Source organism: Xenopus laevis, chromosome 5S (genome assembly GCF_017654675.1).
Source record: "Xenopus laevis strain J_2021 chromosome 5S, Xenopus_laevis_v10.1, whole genome shotgun sequence".
NCBI classification, from domain to species: Eukaryota; Metazoa; Chordata; class Amphibia; order Anura; family Pipidae; genus Xenopus; species Xenopus laevis.
The window spans coordinates 8,326,719-8,348,792 of NC_054380.1; the positions used below are offsets into that span (position 1 = coordinate 8,326,719).

General features: G+C 41.0%; 1 protein-coding gene across 2 annotated transcripts in view; it reads left to right on the plus strand.

Moving 5' to 3' along the window:
* The window catches only part of daam2.S (dishevelled associated activator of morphogenesis 2 S homeolog), a 142,835-nt gene that overhangs the window by 53,056 nt on the left and 67,705 nt on the right, over positions 1-22,074 (plus strand). For both annotated transcript variants that reach the window (XM_041564209.1, XM_018264898.2), the window contains exons 4-5: positions 12,182-12,256; positions 16,175-16,269. In XM_041564209.1, coding sequence (XP_041420143.1) covers positions 12,182-12,256; positions 16,175-16,269 — 170 coding nt within the window. The remainder of the gene's footprint in view (positions 1-12,181; positions 12,257-16,174; positions 16,270-22,074) is intronic.

Below are 22,074 nucleotides of genomic sequence, written 5' to 3' on the forward strand. Positions count from 1 at the left end.
ACACAGAAACCCCTAATATACCAATCACAGTTACCTGTTTCTTCAAAAAGTATGACTAAATACAATATGCTATGCTGAAATCCAGCTGTTTAACAGTTGATCTCTTTCTGCATCCCTGGCAGGGAAGGAGGGACTAAACACTGATGTTACCAATTGTAACAACTTCTCCACAGCTTACAGACAGCATGCAGGAATTACATAACCCACAATGCACTGCACTGGGATGTTCCTTTCCTTATTGAAATCACATGTGCAGGGAATAGTGGGGTTTGGAGGATGCAGGCTGAGGACAGATGGCTTTTGATACAAAGTAACAGTAGTCAGACAGCTCAGCAAAGTAGTCAGACAGATCAGCAGGAGAGCTGGGGGCTGGGCTTAGGGAACTGTCAGAAAACATTAAAAATCATGAAAAGTCTGCATATTTTTTAATTGAAGTATATTGCAAAGTTGCTTTAAATTATGTTTACTTTTCAAAAAGCTTAAGTTATGGTTTTGTGGAATTCCACTTTAAAATTATAATTAACATGTATTTATAAAGCTTCAGCACAGTCTACAGCTCTGTACAATAAATGGGTACAATACATAAACATACAGATTATATACATAAAAAAACCACAATAACTGATACATGAGGTAAAGAGGGCCAAAAGAGTTTACAATCATGGGCATACAGCAGCTATAAAATAAGCAGTCTGTGGGGTAGAGTAGCTTTGGTACATATATCTAGTAGTGAAAAGTCTAAAACAACTTGGCTCTCTGAATAACAGTCCAGTTGGTGTTGATAAATTGTTTTCACGTTGTATCCTTCACAGTCTACAAATAGATGTACAGAATGATGTGTCTCTACATCCCCAGCTTGGGACGGGTAGGAAAATACACACCTTGCAGCTTAATAGCAATTACATACAGCTCAGCAATTTCTAGTTTTCTGAAAAGTGAGAAATCTCACATATCAGGAAAGGACCCTTCTCTTGGGACATGACACCAGCCATCAACACTTTCTATCCTAGGCTCGTGGCCAAATAAAAGGACCTTGATGTGCTGATGAAAATTCCCGCCTTCCCCTACACCCTCTACATGACACACTTATTATGCTTTCCTGTCATATACAGGACTCCCTGCTATCATTGCTTGGATCAGATCCAAAGTGATCCACTCTTATTATTCCATGTGTGCAAAGAGGGCTGCACTTGACTGGAACTGAGCAGAGAAACCTTCCATGGTAGCCAGTGCCCATTCAGAGAAAAAAAAAACCCTTCTAGCCATTCTAGCTGAATGTTTGTGAAAGTTCTCATCCATCCAGGTCATGGTTTATCCATAGAAGTAAGTCAAATCAACTGGACTTGCTGTGTTTTTTCTTGAAGACGTTTCACCAGTCATCCAACTGGCTTTCTCAATTCAGAATAACTTGTATTTAGGATCTTGCTTCACTTTATATCCTCTGGAATGTTGCTCCAATCAGCATAATCTGTTTATCATAATCCACAATGATGTCATTAAATTAGGTGTTGATTTTATGAGCAATATTGGAGCTTTGATGTGTTATTAAACCTTCCAGGGAGAGGTGCCAAAGCAGCATTGTATGTGGCAGACAATAGATGTCGCACCCCCCCCCCCCCGCCTCTATTCAGACTTGGTTTTTCAGTTTTTACATATATGGCTTCTTAAACCAGTGGCTCTCCCAGGCTAGAATCTGGACTTGGCAGTCTTCAAACGTGTGTCCTTATTCTTTTAGATGTTGAGTTCTGACCAGAGGAGCTGGCTGTTCTGTGCTGCACCAAACACTGGTGTAACTGTTGTTTGGTTTCCCCCACATACAAATCAGAGCACTCCCCACTGCACTGCATACACAATACACTGCACCCAGGCGATCGTGATCACCCTTTCGTGAGTGCCGTTTTTTTCCCAAACAAGGAAAAGTTGTGCTCACCACTAATTTTTAAAACCATTAGGCAGGGGTGCAATGAGGCTGTGACCATAAAATACATATAGACAAATACAAGAGTCCTCTGCACTCAACCCATTATCAATATATTTAAGACAGAGACATTTTGTGCTACTGCTACTGAAAAATGCCTTACCCTTTAAACAAAACAGGGATTGTTTGTCCATATATTGCAATAGATTTAAGCTGAACAACTACGTCACAGTCATCCCATATCTGGCCAGTCCTACGCTCAATTTTATCTGATTCATTAAGAATTCTATTGCTTCATTATACATTTTACAAAGGGACTAAGTTTTACCTGCAACTTACTAGCTGCTTTCAAAGTAAAACTCCCAAACGTGGCTGCCCTTTTATTATCCAAGTTTGGGAGTTTTACTTTGAAAGCAGCAAGTAAGTTGCAGGTAAAACTTAGTCCCTGTGTAAAATGTATAATTAAGCAATTGAATTCTTAATGAATCAGATGAAAATTGTGAATAGGTGTTACTTTTTAATTCAGAGAGAGAGAGAGAGATTTGTTTGCAAGGATCCGCACACCAATGTTATTTTCATCAAAAATAGTGTTTTATTTAGTACATAGATCCGACGTTTCGGCCCAAATGTTCGGCCGAAACGTCGGATCTATGTACTAAATAAAACACTATTTTTGATTAAAATAACATTGGTGTGCGGATCCTTGCAAACAAATCTCTATATGAATTTTTGGACACTGCACCCACAAAGATTAAGCAAAGTCACAGATTTTATATATATATATATTATATATATATATATATATATATATTGTCTATATAGTCCATAGGGTGGCACACAGTTTGTCTATTTACTACCCAGGTGCATGGTAAAAAAATATGTAGCATTCAAAAAGACCAGCAACACCGGGATTTTAGTGAAACAAATAAAATGTTGTATACATGAGTGCATTTACAGCCTGTATATACACTCATGAATACAACATTTTATTTGTTTCACTAAAACCCCGGTGTCATGGCCCATTCTCACTAGTGTACAGAAAGCTGTCTCAATTACGAGATGCGGTTTTGGAATCGCACCAAGTGCCTTCTTGTGATTCCACATCCTTCCAGTGCGGTTTATCACAGACTTAATTAAGCAAAACATCCTCAGGGCCACCTGCTATTCTCGTTTTGGTTGGGCCTGTCATTGTTAATTAACTTGTGAACATTGATGTGAAATTAAATGTATTTCCGACATTGCAGGGAATGGAACTGGGGCCAAAAGCTGAATAGCAAGGAGAATATGTAGACACTGTTATTGTGTGGAAATGTGGGAACATGGAAATGACCTGTTATATCTCTCTAGGGGAGAAAGAAGTCCAGGTGATTCATTAGGTAGGGTGTCAGTTTGAAGAGATGGAGGGAGGACCCCGGGAAACCTTTTCTCCTGTTCAATCTTTTGCTGCTGCTTCTCCCTTTTTAGCCTCCTCTTTGCGTTTCTCATCTTCTTTCCTTTTCTGTTCTCTCTAACTGTTGGACCTTAATCACTCACTCAAGCCTATATGCATTCCTCTGGAGCTAAGCAACCATAAAAGGTTTCTAGGGGGTATTACTGTAAAGAGTCCATCATTTCTGGAATTCTTACCTCACTTTGGACCTATTCATTAGGTCACGTGACTTATGTTGTCCTCCTTGTACAGGGCCCTGAATTCAGTTTCTGGTGGTGGCCATGCTAGGAGATTAACACTCTCTGATTGTCCTGCAATGGTCTGGGACAGGTCTGTCTAACTGGCAGCCTGTGTGTGGCTGAAACGTTTCTATTTCCCTGCAGCTAGTCATTGTAATTGCTATAAATCACACCACACCACTATTGCGTTCATCTATTTATTTACCAGTAGGTCTTTCCAGCTAACACAAGGTCACCCATTCCGATTAAGAGGTTCCGCCTAAATATTGGGAAGGGGTTTTTTACAGTGAGAGCTGTGAAGATGTGGAATTGTCTCCCTGAATCAGTGGTACAGGCTGATACATTAGATAGGTATAAGAAGGGGTTGGATAGTGAGGGAATACAGGGATATGGGAGATAGCTCATAGTACAAGTTGATCCAGGGACTGGTCCGATTGCCATTTTGGAGCAAATTGGAGAGGCTTCAGATGGTTTTTTTTTTGCCTTCCTCTGGATCAACTGGCAGATAGGTAGTTAATAATAATAAACAAATAAAAAAATAAAAAAAAAGGTTGAACTCGATGGACATGTGTCTTTTTTCAACCTTACTTACTATGTTACTATGTTACTATGTTACTATGTATTGAAACAAGATGCAGACAGGAGGATTTTACTAGGTCTAGGCATTACTTTACAAGAACTGCATACCTCCTTGTTTACAGGTTCAATAAATAAAGCTTTGCCTGTTCTTTATATCAAATCAATCTTTCAAGGACAAGTCAACTGAATAGTACTGGGGAGTGCCAATGTGTTAGACACCCCTCAGAAAATTACTACTTACTTACTACAGGTTGGTGCTCCTGCATGGGGTACTATCTATTGCTGATGTTACCACAATCCTCTTTAGTGTCCCGGCCAACCCTCATGTGTAATTAAGTAAAAGTTTGGATTTTTACTTTACTGCTCACCTGCTCTATTCACGACAGCCAGATGATCTTTGAGACATCAGCAGAGATGGTGGCACGGTGCTCAAGGTATTGCACCAACCAAAAAAAAATTTCAGCTTATGGGTCCGCTGACAAGGGGCCTAACACTTTGGCAACCAAGTGAATTAGCATTGACTGTTCTTTCACTAAACAGGGTAAAGACCACTTTCACTACTTGCTAGCATCTGTGGGAGAAGGACAAGGTGATTAATCCAATTTCAGTCCAAAGATAATCCATCTGTTGTACAGTATCTAAAAGAATGGTATAGATTGTGGCTGGAAGAAGGGCGGTGTTTGTTTATACAGTGCTCATTATTTCTATTTTAAAAACTCTCGTAATTACTGGGGGAGAGAATTGGGGTGAGTACAGGTAAAAAAAGCATCCATTAGTGCTCAATAGTAGTCCGAGCTTGTTTTCCACACGACTCTTATTTAATGCACTGATGTTCACCAAAAATACTGTGTATATAGGTCCGTGCATCCTCTTTCATATTTTTGGTTAGTGCTCTTAGAAAAAACTTTCCACCCTGTCGAATTCAATACACAAATTTATATTTTTTTGGACATTGGTTATTAGGGTTGATGAGATATATAAATCAGATGATTGTTTGCTCTTGCATGTGACTGCGGAATGAGGCTCAGTACATGTCATTCAAAGGAGAGGAGCAAGTTCCATGCAAAAGTGAGTTGCACAGATAAGACAGTCTTCTTTCCACTAGACCGATGATTAAATCCTGACATCACGCCACATTCATAAACATTATCCTTGCAGGAATGTTCATAAACACAGAGCAAAATATGTGCTTGGATGCATACCCTGTGATATATTCCCTTTCTGCTCCCAAATATTCTTAGAGTTATTATAAAAGGTCAGGGGAAGGGGCCCTTGGAAATGATGGTGTGTCATGTCATGGTTCTGCCTTTCTGGGGAGTTTGATGGAACACAGCTCTGGGAGGTGAAGGGGCAGCGCAATGTTCTAGCAGCCAGTGTTCAGAAGTATTCTGGGAAGCTGCTCGGGGTCACGTAGAACAGCAAATCCTTAGAAAGATGAGGCAAAATAAGGAAAAAACGCTTTCTTGGAATGTACTTTTTGAGGGGGACATAATGCACATTTTACAGAGGTGCAAAAGGGCAGATTTCAGCTGTCCGGCTCACCCATATTTATGTTTGCTATACAAACACAAAATAGTAAGCCATCTTGCCCTACTGCTGTCATCTTGTGCTTTTGTGCTTAGGGCACAACGAAAGGTGGGCGCTGGGCTGGTACCTGTCTTCTGCCTACTCCCAGTCCATGTTTGCTGCTCTCCCCTGCCTCCCTCCCCTCCGGTGCTCCCTCCCCTCCGGCACTCTCTCCTGCCTCCCTCCTCTCCGGCACTCTCTCTTAGTGTTGGACTGGGCATGCGCACTAGCCCAATGAAGCACGCCGGAGCGGCAGCGGGGGCCGGAGCTGGGCCCTGGGGCAGTAGCCCCGGTGGGCCTCAAGCCCCCCAGTCTGACCCTGCTCTCTCTCCTGCCTCCCCTCATGCACTCTTTCCTGCCTCTCTCTTCTTCCCCTCCTGTGCTCTCTCTTGTCTCTCTCTCCTTCCCTCTTCCGCTCTCTCCTGCCTCCCTTCACTCCGGCTCTTTCTCCTGCCTCCCTCCCCTCCTGTGCCCTCTCCTGCCTGCCTCCCCTCCAGCGCTCTCTCCTGCCTCTCTCTCCCAGTAGTGTCGCGAAGGGCAACCAGTCGACTTGGCCCAGCACTGAAGGGGACTTGCGGACAGTTGTTCCCTCTGAAAAATTTTCTGGCTGATGGGCCCAGCTCACTCTTGTTAAGCCCCTGCCTCCATCAGTCTTACCTCTGCCATCTTGTACTACTGTCTTATTTTCCTACTCTTACTCTCTTGCCCTATTGTCACCATCTTGTCTTACTTTCTCCTTCTCTTCCTCCCATCATCATCTAATTTCTATAACGCTCTATGCTGCTGCCCTCTTGACCTTACTGAGAGAGTGAACTGGGTGCCATATCTTCCCCAGTGAAGGTTGCAGTTGGAGGACCAGCAGTTGCTTGTACCCCCCAGTGAAGTTGTTCACTGCATTAGCCTCGGGGCACTATGCTATAGGACTGGGCCATACGCAGTATTCACATTAACCTCTTTACTAGTGATGCACCACTTTAAATCTGTAAATGGTTGGGAACATAACATGATGCATATATACAGTCCCTGTGTTCCATTAGATGATTGATTGTGGCTCAAGACAATAAATATTTAAAAGAAGCTTCTTCTTTTGGAAACATTGTGGATAATTTATAGAGGAAACTGTAGGATAACTGCCTCTGCTCTGACTCTACAGGATATACATACATTTAGTCTAAGTTGCTCAAGGTTCACTCATAAGTGGATAATGAATTTCTCAATCGTATTGTGTCAGTACATGACACACTGCAGCTTACAAATGCCACCCCCTTATTCTCTGAATATACTCTGGGTCTATATTGCATAGGGTTGCCACCTGGCTGGTATTTTACCGGCACGGCTGGTAAAAATGATGGTTGATCCCAATGTTATTAATAGGGGAAAAAGATAAATATATAGGAAGGCCGGTATTTTTTTCTGGAAAAGGTGGCAACCCTAATATTGCACCTACAGCATCTCTATTTGACAGTGTCTACATCATTGCTGGGAGATATTTCCACAAAGCACCGGAAAAAAGACCTACCCCCATATGTAATATAAGGCAGTAAGTTTGCCCAGGAGCAGCAACAAATAGCAACCAATAAGATGTTTGCTTTAAGGTGACCAGTAAATGCTACCTGCTGATTGGTTGCTATAGGTTACTGCACCTGGTCAAATTTAGTGCCTTTAATTACATAACCCTCCTTGGCTTTTAAAGTGGAATTTTACCCAAAACCTTTTTTTTCTGGATAATGAAAAAATAATAATTCTAAGCAACTTTCCAATTTGCATACATTAAACATTGTCAAGCTATTTATAATGTAATTGCTAGTGAAACCCTAGCCATATTCTAACCCATACTAACAGTCTTTCAGGGCAACTGACTTGTGCTAACTACTGGTTATACCAGTTAATATAAAATGATGGAAGGATAGTGGCCCGGCATGCACAGAAGCCCTTCGCCCACTCTTCCAAATCCCTCATTTACGCATAAAACTGTCTGTGAAGGTGGGATTCATGTACAGCAGAGCTCACAGTCTGGACACACCAGCAGATGGGTTCTTTGAAAGTCTTATTTTTTCATGACATATTTTCTTTAAAACCCCATGGATTGTTCCCCCTGTGAACTGATTGAGATATAAAAATTCAAGGCCAAGTCACACACACAACCCCCCACTGCCTGATGATGGTGCTGAATTCTGTAACGAATTAACCCAGAGTCTAATCCCCCACATCCATCAAACCAACAAAACTATCTCCATTTGTCTTTCCTTGTTCTACTGTAGGAACAGAAAGCAAAGCAACCAAAGAATATACCGTATCTTAGAATTAGGGCCCTGGGCCCCCAGCTTGGGAAATCCAAATGTAGTATGTTATCCCACTGTGTATCAATTCTTTGTATTCGTGTTACACAACTCCCAGAATTAGCCACAAGTGCACTAAGACGATTATTTGCATAGTTCTACCCACCCTTGCACTGGATTTATATTGTTGGTCTGTAATAAAAATACTATTGTTTCCCCTTAAAACTGACACATTGTGATGCTTGTCCAGCAGATTAAAACAAGAGTTCTGTTATTTTAAAGAGATGCAAATAAAATTAACTGAAATCTATGCCTATATATGAGTTGCAGTACCACATCTCTCCACTTTTGACCAATGCCCAGTATTTTAATAAATCTGCAACAGAACAGCATCACAGTCAGATTATAAAACAATCATGTTTGATCAAACCATCTCTCAGAGATCACTGCACCCACATCTTGTTCAGCTGGAAAAAAACTCTGCAACCCTTTATTATTACATGCAATACAGAACTTTAGCATAGAAATTGCCAGAATATTATATGATGTGCCCTGACAAAACTCACATGGAAAGCAGTTGCTTTTCTATATTATGAAATATAGCCTGGAAATTTGGACAGGATTCATAAAAAAAATGAGGGTCATGTAAGGTGGACATAAAAATGCAACTAAAAGCCTAATCAAGATAAATGGTACTCTAGGGAAAGGGAGCTGGAATCTGGACACACTGAGCATATTCCAGTTTATGCCAACAAATCTTTAATAGCAAATAAAAATATTTCCAAAATAAAATCCTTAGGGGTTATTTAGGTATTTGTACAAAAGGGCAAATAACAATAATAAATAATAAGTATAAAACACTGCCTCTTAGAAATCAATTAGTAACTATATACAGGATACTAGGCATGGAGTATCCAGGCCAGACAGAACTCGCTTTTATAATTGTTTTGTTCATTGGTATGGGGCAAAGGCAGGTGTGAGGACTATGTGAGCACTATGTATGGTACAGAGCTAGATATAAGGGCTGACTATGGTGCAGAGCTAGGTGTGATGACAGGATGGTATAGAGCAGGGATCCCCAACCTTTTGAACCTGTGAGCAACATTCAGAAGAAAAAGGAGTTTGGGAGCAACACAAGCATGAAAAATGTTCTTGGGGTGCCAAATAAGTTCTGTGATTGGCCATTTGGTAGCCCCTGGATTGTCAACCTACAGGAGGCTCTGTTTGGCAGTGCACCTGGTTTTTATACAACCAAAACTTGCCCCCAAGCCTGGAATTCAAAAATAAGCACCTGCTTTGAGGCCACTGGGAGCAACATCCAAGGGGTTGAAGAGCAACATGTTGCTCACAAGCTACTGGTTGGGGATCACTGGTATAGAGCCAAGAGTGAAAGCTGAGAATGGTGCAGAGCTTGGTATAAAGGCTGAGTATATGGTGCAGAGCAAAGTGTTTGAACTGAGTTTGTTAAAGGGCTGAGTAGTGTGCAGATCTAGGTGGAAGGACTAAGTATGGTAAAGAGTCAGGTGTGTGGGCAGAGTATCAACCAGAGCAAAGTTTAAGGGCTGAAAATGGTGTAGGGCCCGGTGTGATGGTATGACTCCTCATAACAGAGACAGGAATCAGGGTTCATTAGTAGATTGTGGGTCAGACACAGGCAGTGACATTAATCATGACATCAAGACCATTATGACAAAAATAAAGTCTTATAGCAACTTCTCTATCTCTACAGTATTATGTATCTTCAACAGTATTATGTATCCCAGCCCGAATCAAAGTTGATACACAGGGACAGAATCTAGCTGGTTCAGAAATGATTGACTTTATACAGCTTTAATCAAAGACACTTGGAATTTGACATTAGTCTCTAGGAAAATAACTGGATTCACATGGAGCTGAAAATGTGTCAATGGCAATTTCTCAGTTACTTAGACTGGAATCTCACTGATATGACCTCAATTATATGTATTGGAAGGTCAATGACAAACTTCTGCTACCAGAACTGTAATGTCAAGAAGATGTCTTCAGCCATTAGGACTGAAAGTTCATCAACATATCTTAAATCATTGGGACTGGAATGTCATGGCACATCCTCAATTATTTTTTACATGAAGGTAATCATCAAACCTTCATTGATTTTAAATAGAAGGTCAACAACTTGCTTTCAACCAATGGGAGTGGAAGCACTTAGAGATGCATTCAATCATCCTGACTGTCATCAATATACCATGAAACTAATACTTGTATGTAGTAGTGTTTGTACCTTTAGGTTGTGTGCCTTCCAAGCTCTTTGTTTCTAGATTAAAACCACACTGGGAAATATTGCAAAGTCAGGGTTAAGTGAAAGTAACAATTCTTTGAGTTTTGCAATTACTTTTATTAAGAATAGTCAGCAATTACACTAACCAAGGGTGGGCGAAGAAAAACCAGAAAAGAAGGAAGGTGGAAAGGGCTTAATATATTCTTAGGAAGTAAATAACAGAAGGGCAACTAATATGGCAGCTTACGTTCATCAGAATAAACACACATGCAGTTAAATTCAATTTTTTCATTTTTGTGTTTCTATGGGGGAATCTATGCTGCCTTGAAAGGTCTTTGCCTTATTTAGCTAAAAATGTCCTCTTAATGATTATCTATAGGAATAAACTCAGTTATATAGATGAGCAGTTATGTGCTGACAGTATAACTTCACATTTTAAAAGTAGTTGTATAATGTCTCCTGCCTATGGGAGAAGCTATAATGTCACTGTACATCCTCACTATCTGCAGGCAGGCTGAATGGGTTCATCATGTGGACATTCTTGTGTTTGGACATAGGAAGGGCCATAAAACTCTGCGGTGCCTCTGTATAAATCTTTTTGCCATTTTAGCGCAATGTGGGATTTTACTGTAATATATAATGACAAATCCACAGGCAGGGCTGGAGACATGAACGTGCGTGGGGATGGTGGATAGAGAGGAACAGATATATTATTATGTAGGATGACCCTGGAGTGTTCAGTGATAATGATGTAACCAAATCAGAAGTGAACTTGCCAAAGTCGCCAGTATGGCGGGCGGAATTCTGCTGACTTAATCCTGAGCCCTTGATGGAGCCAGGACGACATATGGAATAAGCATCTGTGTAATACTGCTGATACTCTAACACTTTCTAATAGACTAGAAACCCCAGGGTGCGCCTTGCTGGGCTGTAATTTTGATTGTTAAATGGTTTTACAGAGATTCCAGTCGTGTGGCTTGTCCGCTGTGGGGTAACTACAACTATAGTTGGAAAGGATACAGGGAGATGTAGTTCACAATTAGATGCTAGGAAACTGTGTGTGCCATTTATTTTAAAGTTTGCGTATAGACCCCACAAAGTTTCAGATTTCACCATGGCACTTATCAGTGAAACAGTAAAAGAAAAATCTGATTTCTTGTTATGGATTGGTTACTGCCAGGATGCAAAGTTGGACATTGTATAAAAACTAGTCTCACTGTGTGCCATTAAGCAAGGTTTAGTTTTGCCCTGGACCACCTTTATATATGTCTTGGCTGCAGGCCTAAATATTAGTGATATACTGAATCTAGGATTCAGTTCGGGATTAGGCTTTTTTCATCAGGATTTGGATTTGGATGAATCCAAGTGCCTGACCAAACCAAATGTGATTCCTTAAACTCATGTGACTTTTTGTCACACAAACAAGGATTAAAAAAAAAATGTTTAACTGCATGCTACATGCACGGTTCCATTTCCATGTCCAATTTAGGATTTGGTTAGGCAGTCGGCCTAATCTTTCACAAATAATTCGGGGGTTTGGCTAAATTCCTAAATAGTGAGTTTGATCCACTGCTTGTAAATATGTACTGTATAATATAGGTTTGCCTTTGTTTAGGGTTTAAAGGCAGCCCCATAAATCAGCATTGTGCATGAGACCACAATGAGCATTGCTTAACAGGCACTAAAATTGCCCCTTAGCAGCCAATCAACAAAGAACCAAATAGTTGTTTTGAGTAGCAGCGCTGGTGCAAATGAATAAATCATCAGAAGTAATTTCCCACTATTGTACATTTATTTAATTAAATACCTTACTCTGCCCTGTATTTACAGTTATAATTGCATATCTATGACAATAAAGTGATTTGTATTGATGGAGCAGGTATCAACTTCTTCCTTCGTTTTTTGCTGTTGTAGGAACAGGAGGACCCAAACAAGCTCGCGACCAGCTGGCCTGATTATTACATCGATCGCATCAACTCCATGGCGGCGGTAAGGCACTTCCATTATGTGGGAATATGTATTTTATGCTCAGTGTTACATGGCAGTCCCCATTCACATAGGGCCCCATCAGGCAAGTTGGGTTTCGTTGTTAACTTGGACACCTCAAACTGAGTTGGGCCAGAGTATGGGGCCAAACTAAAATACATATACAATTACAATACACAATACATATCTGATAATACTCCAACCTCATATTGGTTTGGGTTTAGATATATATCTATTGGGCAGTGTGGAAAACCCATTAAGGCTAGGATTGTCTTGGGGCATTTATTTTTTTTATGTTCCGATTGGTTGGTTGAGTCATGATCAATTGTTGACCAAAATAGGGTGCCTTTTTATGGGTCCCTGATAAGGCCTCACCTCTCTAGAGAGAGAGAGAGAAAGAGAGAGAGAGAGAGAGAGAGAGAGAGAGAGAGAGAGAGAGAGAGAGAGATGTGCAACTGAAATGGGAAAAGGAATGGAACTATAAGAAAAGACTGTTTAACTTGGGGTTGTTCTCTCTGGATAAAAATGTAGCTGTGAGGGAACATACATAATTACTTTTTACCAGTGACGTAACTACAGGGGCGAGCAGGGGGTGCGATTGGGCCTGCACCCCCTCAGGGCCCCCCGGCAGCTCATGCACCGCGATTCCCAGCCGCTTCCGGGTGTACGGAGGGGGGGCGGGGGGCCCGGCAGCGCGTCCCGCGCCAGGGCCCGCCCCCTCTAGTTACGTCACTGTTTTTCCACATACATTAATTAGTTGTAGGATATATTCCCCTTAAACCTCCAACAGAATTACGTTGATTATGGACATTATTGGCAAATGATGATAAATACGGTGCTCATTTTCGTCCATCCCTAGAATCCCAGCAGAAATGATAAGTAAGGTAAGGCAAGGCCACACTTGTGAGATGCGTCTATTTAACGTTTAACTATTAGTGGGACCCCTGTGCTCTATGCAAGTTTATTATCTACAGAGGCTTTCCAGTGTTTCTCAGCAAAAAAAAAAACTCTTTATCCCCTGCCTTTTGCCAGATGTTCAGCAGAAATCATTGAGTTCTACGGATCATTACTTTGCAAATGGCACATGTAATAACCACGTTGTTATTAGCCAGCCATCAAGCCAAATCTTCTCTTAGCAGCCATGAAAGGACAGGTTTGTTTGGCACAGCTCTGGGTCTTTCCAAGGTTTTAGGATAATTGATATACCAAATGCACATATATAATAGGAACCATTAGGTTCCAGATTGCATGTAATATAACTGGAATTCCTAGAAAATTCACATATGCCATGTAATTTAGATTTAATGGGACACGGAGCAGTTTCCAGTCTCATTATCCTTCTGGGCAAATACATAGGAATCCAGGTTTTGTTTTCATATCTAAACAGGGCAACCCCAGGGAAAGTCTTCAATATGTGAATGAGAAGAAAAAATTCAGTGAAAGAAGTTTCAACCTGATTCTAGAACAGTAATTCATAATTTATGGGAAAGGATCCAAGATAAGGTTACCATGTTGATTAGGTTTGGTTTCCATGATCCTCTTTAAAAAGGTAAAAAAATGAAACAAGTACAAATAGGTTGACAGTAGATTTTATTTTGTAGGGCAAAATAAAAATTTTATTTGCTGTTCTGAAGGTTTACCAGGCTTGTGTAGTGATGCTACATATACCGTATATACTCTAGTATAAATCGAGTTTTTCAGCATCCAAAATGTGCTGAAAAAGTCTACCTCGGCTTATACTCGAGTCAGCGGGCAGTAGCTGAGATTGCAGTCACTTTTAATCATTCCTATTCCAACGGTTCCCTTGGGAAGAGACTGCAATATCACACAGCGCCCTCTGTTGGTTATATGAAAGAATAAGAGTGCGCCCTCTGTTGGTTATATGAAAGAATAACAGTGACTGCAATATCACACAGCGCCACCTGTTGGTTGTATGAAAGAATAACAGTGCGCCCTCTGTTGGTTATATGAAAGATTAACAGTGACTGCAATATCACACAGCGCTCTCTGTTGGTTATATAAAGGATTAACAGTGATGGCAATATCACACAGCACCCTCTGTTGGTTATATGAAGGATAAACAGTGATGGCAATATCACACAGCACCCTCTGCACATGGTAGTGGGACAGGGGGACAATGCACACAGTAATCAGTTTGGCAATTCTCTGTCACCATCAACTTTGCAAAGAAGTCCGGTTGATCGCTGGGGGGTCGCTTTGGCGGAATGTGCACTGCTGGGAGACAGTGCTGTAGTTGTGGCTAGGCTTATACTCGAGTCATTAAGTTTTCCCAGTTTTCTTAGGTAAAATTAGGTACCTCGGCTTATACTCGGGTCGGCTTATACTCGGGTCGGCTTATACTCGAGTATATACGGTACCTCCATTGTAACTTCAATTTGGAGCCGTATGCAAATTAAGCATCAATAGCGTAACTTCGCTTTGCTTGGTGAATTAATGCTAGCGCAACTTCGCAACCTTACGCTTCCCCTGAGCGCAACTTCGGATTTTAGTGAATTTGCGTAGCGCTGGCGAAAATACGCCTGGCTAAGTGCGGCGAAGCGGACGCTGGTGCAACTACGAATCTTAGTGAATTTGCCCCTTGGAATCTTGGATGAGTGTAGGGAGCAGAAGAGTGGGGGCACAGATCAGAGGAGATTAATTAGAGAAGTGAGTTGGGAACAGTCTTTAAGGGGAAGAGCATTTTACTAAAAATTAAGGAAAGTGGTATACTGTTATGAAAGAAAGAAATATTTTCATATGTTGACAATAGAACAGTTTCATCAGTGTACAGTGATTCAACATATAGAACATTTTGACCAAATGAGACCAATTTTACTGTTCAGACAGTTTATTAATAGGCCCAGTCCTATCTTGTTAGCTGCCTGAGTTTTGAGACAATAATTGAGACTTTGTTGCACCTACAGTAACTGAGTGACGCCAAACATATTTCCTTAGTTTGATCTATCCACTTCCTGCCTTGGCATCATTAATCAAGAGGAAGACTCAATTCTAGAGAAACATGTGTGATTTCAGTTGCGTAACTGATCTACCATGTCTGGCGTTTGTCATTCCTGTTCTTCCAGGAGAGATTGATGGTGTTGCTACCTTGTTACACATATGTTTAATCCAAATCATTTGTCTTCATAATAAGGAGCACAGGGCCCCAAATTTTATGTTCAAAGATGGGACATTCTTTCTTCTTCCTGCTAAGGAAAAATTCCCCATTCATCATTCGCTCATAAGTCACTGCAGATACGCCTAGTGACCTCTGACATCTTCTGCGTCAGGGAGACAGGTCAGAAAGTTACAGAAACATTCTGGACTTGTTCTGGAAACCAAGATAATTCATTAATGGAAGAAAAAGGCTACATTGGGTTGGATTAGTTGCAAGGTTTAAGAAAAAGGGTGGTATTTTCTCTACGTTTCACTTTTAAGAACAAATGCGTGCAACCTATTTCTCCCCAAGTTAAAATCAGGGAGCATGCTATATAGATGTCAGTATTACCCAACACCCAAAGTATCAGTAATTATAATAAACAAGAGCCTTATAAATGGCACATTGGGATGTTATCAGCTATAATGAATGTTTATTGCTCATTTATATCACAACAAAACAAAAAAATTTAACCCAGTTGTGAATTCGAAGCATATGCAAAGTTCAATGCCTCTATGAAAACCTGTGACCTCTCAGTGGTGGTGGGGACCCCAGTCAAGATAGACTTTGTGTAGGACAGTCCAACATGTTTAGCCTTTGGGCTGTTATTACTCCCTGTACCTTCTGACTATCTAAGGCTGGACTTTATAAAACTATAAAGTTTGCCATATTTGTTCCATTAGAGAACTTAATATTGCTGATTATTACAGCTTTGTGGATTTGTGCTTGACTGAACCTTCTAACTAGTTTCTCACCTTTGCCAACAGATGCAGACACTGTATGCCTTTGATGAAGAGGATACAGAAATGAGGAATAAAATAGTAGAGGACTTAAAGACGGCATTAAGGACCCAGCCAATGAGGTATAACTGTACTTCTGAATGTGATGCGATCTGTGCTAGTCATCAGCATATCTCTGTAAATATTATAATAATGGCACTGTGATTACAGTAAATACAAATCACACTGAATAGCATTTTACGTTAAGGGCCCTTTATATAAATCACTCCAAACAATCCAAATTATTTTGGCACATTAAAACTCTTAATACAATAAAGCATGCATGCTTTACCTATGTTTTAACTGCGGGAAATATTTTTTCAATATATTTTGGTGCTCTGCTGCCCTTCTGCCAGCATGCTTGCTGAAATCTACCATTCCTGGTCCACATTCCAGCAGGCACCATCTTTTATTAAACTTCAGAGGAGAATCATTTCTCAGGGGCATTTCTGCATGGCAGGGTTGTTATTCTAGGCCAAGATCGTGACATTAGGACAAAATATGATGACAGTATGGCAAACCAGGGACAGCAGGGCAAGATGGAGTGAGTAGGACAAGATGGAGACAGTAGGAAAAGATGGAGACAGTAGGAAAAGATGGAGACAGTAGGATAAGATAGGCAGAAGGGCAATATGGAGACAGTAAGGTACGATTAACACTAAATGGCTAGATGGAGACAGAAGGACAACACAGTAACAGTAAAACATCATGAAGACAGAAGGACAAGATTGAGACAAGATTGAAACAGTAGCGCTAGCCTGTGACAAGATGCAAGATGGAGACAGTAGGACAAGATTGAGACAGTAAGACAAGATGGAGACAGTAGGACAAGATGGAGACAGTAGAGCAAGATGGTGACAGCAGGGCAAGATGGAGACAGTAGGATAAGATTGTTACAGTAGGGCAAGATGGAGACAGTAGGACAAGATTGAGACAGTAAAACAAGATGGAGACAGTAGGACAAGATGGAGACAGTAGAGAAAGATGGTGACAGCAGGGCAAGATGGAGACAGTAGGATAAGATTGTTACAGTAGGGCAAGATGGAGACAGTAGGACAAGATTGAGACAGTAAGACAAGATGGAGACAGTAGTACAAGATGGAGACAGTAGAGCAAGATGGTGACAGCAGGGCAAGATGGAGACAGTAGGATAAGATTGTTACAGTAGGGCAAGATGGAGACAGCAGGACAAGATGGCAACAGTAGGGCAAGATTGTGACACCCACCAGGGCTAAATGGAGACAGTACAACAAGATGCCAGCAGTAGAACAACATACTGACTGTAAGACAACATGGAGCCAGTAGATCAAGATAGACACAGTAGGCCACGCATCATGTGACATCATGTCATTCCATCAAATGTTTTGTAGAAGGGACATACTCTGTGTATTTACTAACAATATCTAACAAGCATTACAGTACACAATATACTATTAATCCTGTACGTCCCACGTATCTCTGTGACTGCTGAAAGTGCCTCGGTCATAATTAAACAAAAAGAGGTTTGAGCTCTGGTTTCCCTGCAAGTTCAAGAGGGGTAATGATGATATCATGTAAGTCTTTAGGAACTGGTGTGAAGCAATTTGTCAAGGCAGTAATTGTCTTCTTCCTGATGAGTTAATGGCTCCAGTAGAAGTAAACAAAGTTCCGTGCAAGGATCATATCAACGTACATGTGCTCAGTAGCTTCCTCCAGACAGAGTGCCTGACTTTCTCCCATAAAATAATGACTACAGTTATAACTATTGCTAAATATGAATATAATTTCCCAGGCTGCCAATTTGGTGATACTAATAAAAACTAGAATTTTTTTCTACATATTATCTTTATATAGACTGTATATAAGCAGCCTGCCACCTGTTGGAACCAGTTAGTCATTGGTATGTTTTCCTGCTGTCCTCGGCTCACCTCAAAGGTTGGAGCTACGTAGGACTGATAACAGACAAGAGGGACCAAAATTCCATGTGGAAGTTGAGGCCACCTGACCAGTGCCACCACAGTAGACGGTAAACTTTCTCTAAGGGCAGGGAAACATGTGGAGATTCATGGAGATTACTCACCTGGCGACAAAATCGCCTCTTCTTCGGGAGACTTATCTACCCAAACTGCCTCCATGCTGGCTAGAATCTAAATTCTGCACTCAGAGAGCTTTGTTTTCTGAAGTCGCCTGAATTTTTCTCGTGAGGCATTAGGAGGAGATTAGCCGCCCAAAGAAGAGGTGATTTGTCTTCGGGCAACTAAATCTCCCCAAATCTTATATAAAGTATCTAAAACGTATTACATAATATGCTGTTGTACATGTGTCTACTATTGGTATTAATATCAGGTCAGCTCCCCTGTGGATTATGGAGACTTAGGTAAGGCTGAAACTGCAAGCAGAGTCTGTCACACATGATAGAAAGCACGGAACACAAAACTAGCGGAGAATGCTATAGCCTTGTAATTTTCCATTAGTCACAAATAGAGTACTCTCTGCATTGCTGACTAACGTATAAAAAGGGTTGCTTCTATGTGTGCCAGATGCACCAAGTAAGTCTCCACCATTTGTATTCTGTATTTTGTTCATAGTTCACACGGAAATCTTGGGTTTTGGATAGTGATGGGCGAATTTGCGCTGTTTCGATTCGCCAAAAAATTTGCGAAACGGCGAAAAATTACCGAAACAGTGCCGACGTCTCGTTTTTTACGCCGGCGTCCATTTTTGATGCCAGCGTCCATTTTTTTGAAGCTGGCGTCCTTTTTTTTGGAAAAAAAATACGCCGGCGTCCATTTTTTTTGACGCTGGCAAATTTTCGCCAGCGAATTTACACGGCCGTTTCGCGAATTTTGCGAATTCGCACCTGCCGAATGAATTCCACCCATCACTAGTTTTGGATTAAGTTTGGTTTTCACCCAAATTTTATTGTGGGGGAATCTGCATTTTAAGACATATAAATACTTGGCAAATATCTTTGAAAATGAAATCTATATATACAATGGAGACATCAGGACAAGGTGGAGACAGCAGATCAAGAGTTCCAACCTTCATTGCCCTTGTATTTAGATATCCATAGATAGGAGCTGCCATATTGTTTCTTGTTGGATAAGGAAATAGTTGTGCATGCATAAGATATTACATGATCCCATAATATAAACAAATATATACTTAAAAAATGACTTTTGCCTTTATATAGGCTTAGCGCTGCTTAGTCTTGCTTTAGGGCAGTGATCCCCAACCAGTAGCTCGTGAGCAACATGTTGATCTCCAACCTCTTGGATGCTGCTCTCAGTGGCCTCAAAGCAGGGGCTTATTTTTGAATTCCAGGCTTGGAAGAGAGTTTTAATTGCATAAAAACTAACTATAATGCTAAGTAGAGCCGCCTGCCAGCCACATAAGGGCTACCAAATAGCCAATCACAGCCCTTATTTGGCACCCCATGGGACTTTTTCATGCTTGTGTTGCTCCCCAACTCTTTTTACATTTGAATGTGGCTCACGGGTAAAGGTTGGGGACCCCTGCTTTAGGGGGTCTATTTATCATGCTGCGTAAAATTAAATTCCCAGAAAAACGGTGTAAAAACAAAAACCTGTGTAAAATAAACAGAAAATTTATCAAGGTGCATTTTAATTTACCACCTGCAAATGCCAGATATTCTGAAGGGCCTATTAACCAACAAGCTCACCCAGAGTAGATCCTGATAACAGAACATGACGAGCAACTGCAGCCAAACTGCACACACAATGATTTTTGGGGGCCGCATCTCGCGCAGCTGCGTTTGTTTGATGAAATGAAATCAGCTCATCTGTTAATAATCAGGGGAATATCAGCTCAGCAGCGCAAAGTCCCGCGCTCCACTCACAGCTAAACTCTTCTTTCAAGCTTCTTGGCACTGAGTTAAACCCTTTTAATAGGTGGAAGCAGCCAAGTTTTTAGTTAAAGTCCTGTGTCTCAACTAATTTCCAGAGACTCAACTCGGCTGCCAAATGGGCACAGGGCCAGTGGGTGGACATGGGCCAAATTCCTAAAAAAAAACCCAAATGGAAATCAATGTAGATGAGCATGGCATGTTTAATAGAGCTCAGGCCATGTCATGCACAGACATACATTTCCTAACTAGCCTGCAGGCTCCTTATCTCTACAACCACATGCTTATAATTAAAGGGAACAGTTATAATATCCAGCTGGATGAAGGTACATTGTTTCATGTGGTAAAGAATTTAAACAAACTACAAACAAGATACTAATTTTAGCAGCAATTGCATTAGCAATTAACGTGGATTTAACATGTATATAAATCATATTCAGCTAAAACTCTAGATCCTCTGGGGCAAATTCACTAAGCGCCGAAGCACCTAACGCTAGCGTCAATTCGCTAGCGTGGAGCATTTTCGTTACTTCGCAAATTCACTAACGAACGCTGGCGTAAATTCGCTAGTGTTACTTCGCACCCTTACGCCTGGCGAATTTTCGCTACGGACGTAACTACGCAAATTCACTAACGGGCGCAGTGTACTGAACGCTACCTTTTACGCTAGACTTCCTTCGCCACCTCAGACCAGGCGAAGCGCAATAGAGTAGATAGGGATTGCTTCAAAAAAAGTTCACATTTTTTCTAAGTCCCAAAAAACGCTGGCGTTTTTTCTGTATTATGGGTGATAGGCTGAAAAAGATCGAAAAATTTTTTGGGGCTCCCCTCCTTCCCCCCTACATTTCCTAACTCAAGGCAACTTAACTATACAGTGGGCACATGTGTAGGGCAAAAAAAAAATTTTATTTGATGTTTTGAAGGTTTCCCAGGCATTTGTAGTGATTCTACGTATTCCTCCATTGAAATTTGAATTTGGCACTGTATGCAAATTAACCATCGCTAGCGTAACTTCGCTTCGCTTAGCGAATCAACACTAGCGCAACTTCGCAACCTTACGCTACCCCTGTGCGCAACTTCGGATTTTAGTGAATTTGCGGAGCACTGGAGATACTACGTCTGGCGAAATGTGGCGAAGTTACGCCTGGCGCAACTACGAATCTTAGTGAATTTGCCCCTCTATCTCTCATGGTAATGGCTGCTGTAAATTGCAAACGGTATAGCAGCAAGAGAGGGGAGTTTAAGGCTTTTACTGATTTTATTTTTTAATTGAATGTAATGCTAGAAAATATTTCCCACTGACTGTGCCTGCAGATATTGTTCTTGTTCCCATGGAAATGAGTTGTTTTGTTATCACAGTGCTACAAGATTTAGTCCCACTTTACTTTTATTAGCTCTTGTCAGATAAAACTGCTGGACAGATGTTTCATGGCGAATGGAAGAAGTTTAGCTGGGGATTCTACAAACCCACTCACCTTCTGAACGTGCCGAGAGAGAGAGACCTCCCCCCATGCAAGTTCATATTTAGGGATGTCAGCTTTCCTGCTCTGAATATTATGAAAAGGAAGATTGGCTTTTCCTGAGCTTAATTAGCCTGGAATGCCAGTCATGGACAGGGGCCAAAGCCGCTCCAATGTGCCTCCTCTATAGGTCATTTGATGTCAGGGAGTGGAGCCAGATTATTTTTGTCTCATTAGCTTTTTATCTTTGGCAATTACTGTATTAAGTTTGCAGTATATGTCTAACTTAGTAACACTGATGCTGAGAATGGAAAATACCACCACCCCCATCAGTTCAACCCTTCAGTCAGATCCTGCCTAACCCTAGCTGATTCACAGGCAATTAAAACAAGATCTGTATCCACTTTGTACTAAGAATATTATTAGTATATATTCTGTATATAGGGTTGTTGCATATTTGATTAGATGGGCATGTATCTTTTCCCAGCCTTAGTTTCTATGTTAATCTGAATGTCTGTTGCTAAAACTCTTGGCATAAATCAGGGATCCCCAACCTTTTGAACTCATGAGCAACATTCAGAAGT